Source organism: Sphaeroforma arctica, assembly GCF_001186125.1.
Source record: "Sphaeroforma arctica JP610 unplaced genomic scaffold supercont1.586, whole genome shotgun sequence".
NCBI lineage: Eukaryota > Ichthyosporea > Ichthyophonida > Sphaeroforma > Sphaeroforma arctica.
The window spans coordinates 1-8,195 of NW_014039972.1; the positions used below are offsets into that span (position 1 = coordinate 1).

At 41.3% G+C, this 8,195-nt stretch overlaps 1 protein-coding gene across 1 annotated transcript; it reads right to left on the reverse strand.

Annotated features, from left to right (window-relative positions):
• Positions 1–117: 117 nt before the first annotated feature.
• On the reverse strand, positions 118–7,422 carry SARC_07410 (hypothetical protein). The gene is made up of 9 exons (XM_014298650.1): positions 7,237–7,422; positions 6,513–6,598; positions 5,638–5,768; positions 4,949–5,064; positions 4,179–4,302; positions 3,399–3,506; positions 2,347–2,463; positions 819–1,487; positions 118–393 (listed from the first exon to the last, which is right to left on the reverse strand). Exons 1-9 carry the CDS (start codon positions 7,417–7,419, stop codon positions 131–133), a joined length of 1,797 nt encoding a protein of 598 aa, XP_014154125.1. The 5' UTR covers positions 7,420–7,422; the 3' UTR covers positions 118–130.
• Positions 7,423–8,195: the final 773 nt, after the last annotated feature.

The window sequence follows — 8,195 nt, forward strand, 5'->3', positions numbered from 1 at the left end:
TATATATATGTATATGTATATATATATATATGTATATATATATATTTATAGGCTTATACACGTATACATATGATATGTGAATGGCAATAAAATATATGTATATACAAATATTTATATGTTCATATGAGGATTATACGTGCACACAGATAATACGACTACGCCTACCTGTACGCTCCGCTCTATACACGCTGTGTAGACTTGTGCTGAGAGCTCCTAGGTCAAACTCAACAGTGTGCTCTACATATTCTTGTAGTCCACCTTCTACGAGCAAGTCATCGGTCTCACCCAAATACGCATCCGATTGAGCATCAGCATCATCCTCTAAAGCCACAACAACGTCCCTGCTGGGCTGCAGATCCAATGCATCGTCTTCGTCTTCAAAGTGGTCCAAGCCTAGTGAAAACAGCCGATCGAATCATTTCAAAATTGGGACTGAAGTGGCAAGCACCGTTACAAACGATATCAAAAGCGGCGCTGGGGCATGAGCTCCTATACACGCAAATTCACAGACTGCCGCCCTGAGTTTGGATAACTGAAAGATACAGCGAAATGCATGCAGGATATTTACATAACGTTTACTGTCGTATGAAAAACCAAACGGGTAAATATACGCGTAAGTACACATAAATGCACACCTTGCTCTTGTTGTTCATACAATTATATACACAACAACACATGTGCATACAGGGCGAGCAGGTAATTTAAGTACATCCTAAATACAAAACAATAGTTTTCAATTCCAGCACGTGGTTCAATTTCTGATATACATATATGTACACGATAGTATATACCAACATTATATTTACAAATGCCCTCACCTATGGTAACGTCTTCTACTTTCCCCGGCCCTCCGTCTTCTTGCCTTTGCCTTTCTCTTCTGGTACTCTCCCTGTCATCAACAGGTGTGTCTGGTTTTTCAGTGCGCAGCCCCCGCCCGCTTATAGCCACAGCGGGACCCACCCTTACCAATTTCTTGCTTCTGTCTCTATCACTGTGTTTTGATTTCTTATGTTCCCTGCGCATCTCGGAGTCCTCTCGCGCCCTCGCCAAACCTCCCGAGAGTACCGGAATATCGTTCAGATCTAAACCAGAGTCGACCTTCCTCTTACTCCCGTGCCTTTCTTTTTTACTACGCCCGTTCTCACCCCGATTATCATACTCCCCCGAGTCCAAGATCTCATCACACAGCTCTAATATATCATCACCATCACTTAGTGCCGCATCAGCCCCTCTTTTCCACTGGGATCGGTTTTTATCCCCATGCACAGTTTTGCCTTCACCAGCACTCCAATCTCCGTCTTCACTGCGACTGTCCATGTCGCTGCCTGACTCTGACTCTGTGTTCAGGTCGGCGCTTTCCTCTGACGATACTATATACTCGACATCATTCGCGTCGACAATAATAGCTTTGCGCGCTAACTGTTCCGTTCGCACTCTGATTGAATTCTCAGACGTTCTCTCGATGTTGCGTTGGCCGTTAACGCTCTCTACATTGACAGACAAGGGAAAACTTTAATACAATGAATTTCGTTTGTGGCTGATTTATGAACATCTTTCACAAATAGACAGGTATATGTATAGAACGATGAAGCCAGAATGAATTCATTCGCACCAATGACTCCATCGATATGAACATGCACATGGATTTTAATATTTTCAGAAAGTGATATTGAATACATGCATTTTGTTAATTATGTGATGTATGTGTTTGCATATTTGAAAATAATTCTCTTTGTTATACTTTATTTATAAAAACATGCAGGTGGTAGAATGTAAATTTGAAACTGTCGCTGTAGCTCATGAGATACGATGTGCATCTATTATAAACAATACACAAAGGTGCTGCATTCGTCGCACTTTAAGTAGCTGTGTCGTTGCGTATGCAATTGTCGTACTGGGAAAGTTTACATGTGCTCATATCACGCATACAAATACACGTGAACACACGCACACAGATATACATCGCCACACAGATTTACAGGTTTGCAGGAATGTACGCACTACATTCACACCTGAAATACAAATTTAGCACAGTACAAGGCAGCTTCCTTTTGTACGTATATCGGGATGGCCGTAGCACTCTCAGCCACTGTCGGCTCTGTATCACTGACCCTACAGTCTAGTTCCTCTACGCGCTAGATCCATACACACCCACATACATGCACACATGATCCTACAGTCTAGTTTCTTTACCCGCTAGATCCATACACACCCACATACATACACAAATGATCCTAAAGCCTAGTTCCTTCACCCGTTAGATCCATGAACACCCACATATATACACACGATCGGGCGAACATACGAGTGTATCGACACGCAATACCCAAACGCACGCAGACCCACCCCGTTTGTCAGTGCTATCCTGTTTTGTAGTAGCTGCCGTAGCTTCGTGTGATATCGGCAATACCGCGTCCTTTGCATCCGCCGGACTCAGAAGCACAGGCCTCACAGGCTGATACACTGCAGTTATGTATGTATTGCGCATTCGGGTAAGTTAATTTCACCTCAGACATACTGGTATATCAGATCAGCACTGAAATTTTGTGTGGTCTAGATTAATTTTAGATGAATTCTGGGATTTCCCAGTACAAAAGATCAGCTTAGAATCCATGAATTACCCATATCCGAGAGATCAGCCTGAACATGCGTTATTAGTCATCAGAAACGTAACCTAGTGTGACAACGTTCCTACAATATCATAGATATTCCATGCCACTCAGAAGCGTACTCACTCGAAGAACGTTTTGACTGCGTACTTTCGGCATCACACTCGCATACATAAAATTATTTATTCTGTAATATGACACCACCGGACGCAAACACGCATGGAGCGCTGGCAAGGAGATTGCAACTAAAACCACATTTGCATACGATTTCTCGTTCAGATGTTGTGACTATGAGTGTTTGAATGCAGATGACCGTCGAGGGTTAGTATGCACTAACTAAGTTGTTATGTTGAGTTTCCACGCGAACGTACGTACAAGTACCATGTGCATCAATAGAAATTCATTATTCCAAGGCACAGGTGTCTAAATGGGGTCGTAGCACGAAATATATACGTTACAATAGCCGAAATCGTGACGTGGGCTGTTGGCATTGATATTATGCAGGAAACAACGATTTAAGTTTCGTATCCAATATAAGACACCGACAGAGGCAACGTGTATCAAGCTCTGCACATGTCACGACATGCACCAGCTGGGGCGTGTGCGTGTTAAAGTGCAACTCTTTGCAACTTGGGGCATACAGCATATGACGAGGACGCCGCAGCCGAGTATTTGGCCCGTAACCCTACAAGGACCACTAGTGGCTAACCACTGAGATGGTGCGTGTGTATGTTTGCGAGTCAAGTAAACGTAACGAAGATAGTGGCAGCATGCGAGGCACCAACATACCATTTTTCAAAGTGGTCTGCACTGCATATGTATTCCTGGAGGGCTCGTACATTCCATCAAGCGTGGACTTGATAAGGGCCAGGATTGACTTCTCCTCATGCAGGTAAACTACGGATAGAAAATCAACATAAATACATCGGTAAAGAATTGGGCTTTCACACAACGGAAAGTCTGGCTGAAACAACAATGTATAAATGTATGACACTCAACACATCGCACACGCTATAGATGTTCCACACAATAGTCGCCAGCTGATTCCGAATCAGTGACACGCCGCACCATCCATTGCTACTAACACATACAGCAGTCGACTAGGATAGCCTAGAAACACCACAGAAACTTGTCACTTTTACTGAACATTTGATAGCAATATCAACCGCACATCAATTGTTCTAGCTCACGCGATGTATCCAATATTCAAATCCTGTCACTCGCACCGGTCCCATTGCAACATATGATGTAATCAAGATCTATGCATCATATATGGTGGCAAATTTCTCATACAAGCCGGAACATTCGCATTTCACATTCTTCGAGATCATCTTCTAGAAATTGGGGATCTAAGCAGATACCTTGTGTATCTTCTGTGCGCACACGGTGAAGGAATTTCATAGAGGGACGTTTACCACATAAATAAATGCTTCTTTGGTAGATACAAAGGGCACAACCAACTTATTATGATACACGTTCCGGTAAAATAATAAGGCGATCGTCTGAACATGCAAATACGCACACATCCAGTGATAATGTTATCTATGCACTGCTCTTGGCACATCTTACCTGTTCGCTTATCGGGCGTCACATTCACGTCGCAATTCGCTCTCTGCGCAATGATATTCAATATAACTACTGGATACTTGTGCGCGTTGAATGATCTGTAGGATTCATTTACCGCTTTCGCCACCTGTGTGAGTGTGTGTGTGTTTTGCATGTGTGGGTAAGTCGGACGCGAATTTTTCGGGATGTGAACTCATTCTCTTGCAAGCGTTTGTATACAACTGAATTAGGTACTATTGACATGTTTCCGTGTACTAAAGAAGACACTTGTGTATACAAGGAAAAAAATGAGCTTGAACACGCATGTGTGTGTATATATTTTTGTATTAATATAGATACAAACGAAAGTATGTGCGTATAAAAATATGCTCCAAAGAAACGCTAGAGGTGCTCAGAAGGACAAGTAGTCATACACATAGCAATATAAACCTGACGGCCTGCTCGTACAGTATTTTTTCATCAGGACATCACACACGTATGCAGTCTCCGGCACAATGTCACTATCACTACAGGTGAAGTACAAGATCTACCAGGATTGCGATTAGACCAATGCCCATTATGCAATACTTGGTTAAACATAATGGCTACATTTATAGTACACGAGTGACACTTTTGTGTGCTATAACTTACAACTTACAACCGCGTTACACTGTACAAATATCTGTGTCGCCTCCCTTCAGTGATAACGTTCGGCTTACATCACAACTATGAGTTTGTCCTGTACGCTTTTATGTGCGTTGGTTTTCATAAATACGCTTGTGTTGCTACGATACCTTCACCAAATCGCACGGTCGTCCATTGACGTAAAAGAACTGCCTATCAGCAGAACTCCTCCCACACGACACGGGTAGCACATTTGAAATCAACCCCTCGATCTTCAGGATGGCCTCTGTTTGGTGCAATTACAACAAAAGAACAAAGTTGCCGCTCACACTCACATTCACCTGCGGCAAGGTGCCGCAAGTCTGCTAAAAACCAATATATCGATCACAGTGGAGAGATTTAAGCTGCTCCTCATGGTATAATTTGATATCCTATCTCCTTAAATAACATCTCATGACTATTATTGTGATGGCTATAAACATGCGTATTCGTAGGTGTGCCTGAGGAGTACGTTGTGTATGGTTTTGCATGTGGATGTATTTTGTTGGGCAGGTGTAGTCGCAGCTAATATATGTTGCTCGGGCGGTCTTGCGAGTTCGTGTAAAAATATCATACCACATACTAACATTCTTGTTTTGCGCCGCGTATTAAAAACAAATCGAGGGAATCAAAATTGTACTGCACCGCAATGGAAGATAGATGCGCCTCGAAGCGCTTCTACCCAACAATTAACCACATCCGCGACATATGGCATGCTGAATTGGAGGCACTTGAATCTCACCTGGTAAGTGTGCTACTCTCTCATTCACAGCAGCCAAACCTTTTTCATGTTCGCTTTCCTTCTACTCATTGCACATACCTTCTCCGCTGGGGTCGGCAGCTTTGATTTCGATGGGAGATACTTCTCTGCCCTGTTTAGCCCCAAACACATTGATGAGGTTGGTCAAGACGTTCTTGTTGTTGCCCGTACTTACCATTTGCTGCCGAGAGCTGTGCATGACGAACAATCACAATAAATCTGAAAGCTGTAGAAGATAGTTGAGAATGTATGGTATTGACAGTGTTTCGAGAATGCGGAGGCGATTATAACGCTTGAATTGATTGTAGAAACAGGATCCGCCGGTTCATTTGAGGTCTGCTCTACTACCATAGTGTTCCATTGGGAGAATCCGGTTAAAACGCAGCATGTGCTTGGCGTCCATATGAACTGCGATCTCATATCGAGAACTCATGCCGTTGGAGGGATTACTGGTGGACTATAGACAGCCAACGCCTTCAAGATGTTGTCATGAATTGGAAGAGAGTAGTAAAGAATAGCAGCAAACAGACCTGATGTAAATACAATCTAATTTATGTTCGCATGAACAATAGTACTTGGATGTTAACACTTTTGCATTTTCATGCAAACGCAAAAGCGGAAAGTGGAAAATATAGACCTTTCAAAAATATACGCATAAATTATTGGCTTTGCAAGGCTGTGTTTACATGCATGCCAATCGACATTCCCCCCGCAATCTCTCTCATATAGCTCCATGGTCGATATAAGCGTTGCGAATTCGACGGAGCCTTCTCAAAAGCCATGAATGAATATCAGTACTACACTTTGAAACAGATATACTAGATTCAATGAAAACTAGATATAGATGTATATATACGTTGAAGACATATACATGCTGTAGATGGCGTGCACATACAACTGGAAGCTTGCACATGTAAATGCTGGTAAACACATACCCCCTTAGTGGCTGGTTGGTGCAAATTATGCGAATATTGGTAGAAATGATGCAGTATGCCTGAATCATCTGCAGAAGCTTAGCAAACTGTAAAGTGAAAATTAAGGGTGTCGTTCAGATTATCGTACACAACATATGGTTCGTTTACAGAATGTTTAAATGTATGATAGTTCTATATTTGAGCTATTTTCGTAGATAAAAAATGGAGAATACTAGGCATTGGAATAAGTTTTTAGCACACCAACGTGAGAATTATCTTTTCGCACGTGAGAATAGACTACAGACTCGAAACTTGATTTAAAGATTTAAAAAATCTAGCAGGGCATAAACCATTTGCGTGTAATTGTAAACAATATATGTAATAATGCGACTTTACATGACCACTTGATGACAGTGGTCCCGACTTGCAGCAGTCGCGAGAGCATGAGCACCAACCAGTACTCGTGTCAAATCCGAAAAAGTGTGTATCTTTAATTTGCCTTTCGTAGGGACTATTTTTTGTTCAGTCTCTTTGTGTTAAGGTGACTAGTTTCGTATTTCAGTATATCGACTGGTATTCATAGCGAGGCTAAGCATACAGACTGTATCAACAACCAAGAAACCATCACGTCATGTATATTCAACCTGTTTTCCGTACATTGTACAACTTTTGGCACTTTATCCAGGTACTACAGAGAAACCCTAAACCATACATGCATGCAAATCGAAACATATCTAACACTCACCTCTCTCTTGATATTTTTTTGCAGTTGTTGGTATCGCACTGGCATTCTAGAAAACAACTGTTCAATGACCACGGTGGTGCCCGTGCCTCGAGGTGCGGGAGTCTGGGACACGATGTGTCCATCTGCGTCGTACACTATTTTTGTTCCTGATGTTTGGTCTGCCATCCTGGTAGTGACGGACATCTTCGGGGCGAGCAGTGGGGACAAAGCGATCAAGAGGGAATGAGTTTGATCTACGGTCCTATAGAAGAATGCTATGACATAAGAAGAAGAAATCAAATGACTTTTGAGGATTTTGTGAAAAACAACACCATAACCTCAACTGAAATTTTTGCGGAGCAGGAACTGAGCAAATGCCTGGAGGTGTGCGGCCCAACGAAACGCCTACTTCTTCGCAACAGTTTTTCGACTATAAATATATATCTAAAGTCTAAACATCTATGGGTACATCAATACGAAAATATTGCAATATGTAGATATTGTTGCGTATCAAAATTGTCCGCAATGTATATCGTTAGCAAGATTGTGTACGTATCCGTATATATATATATATATATATATATATATGTGTGTGTGTGTGTGTGTGTGTATGTGCGCACGTGTGTGCATATATATATATATATATATATATATTATAAGTATATATTTATATATATATATATATATATTATAAGCACATATATATATATATATATATGTGTGTGTGTGTATATATATATATATATATATATATATATATGTGTGTGTGTGTATACAGGTACATATATATATATATATATATATATATATATTATTTTGTATATATAAATATATATATATATATATATATATATATATATATATGAGTGTGTGTGTGCGTGTGTGTGTGTGTGTGTCTCTCTCTCTGTGTGTGTGTGTGGTGTGTGTGTGTGTTGTGTGTGTGTGCGTGTGTCTGTCTGTGTGTGTGTGTGTGTGTGTCT

Bases quoted from the DNA above. Each gene is read 5' to 3' on its own strand.
- SARC_07410 (XM_014298650.1), bottom strand. From the start codon at position 7,419: ATGTCCGTCACTACCAGGATGGCAGACCAAACATCAGGAACAAAAATA. The intron at 6,599-7,236 runs GTGAGTGTTAGA...TTCACTTTACAG, and splicing joins AAAAAAATATCAAGAGAGAG to TTTGCTAAGCTTCTGCAGAT. The intron at 1,488-2,346 runs GTGGGTCTGCGT...CTGTCAATGTAG, and splicing joins GGATAGCACTGACAAACGGG to AGAGCGTTAACGGCCAACGC.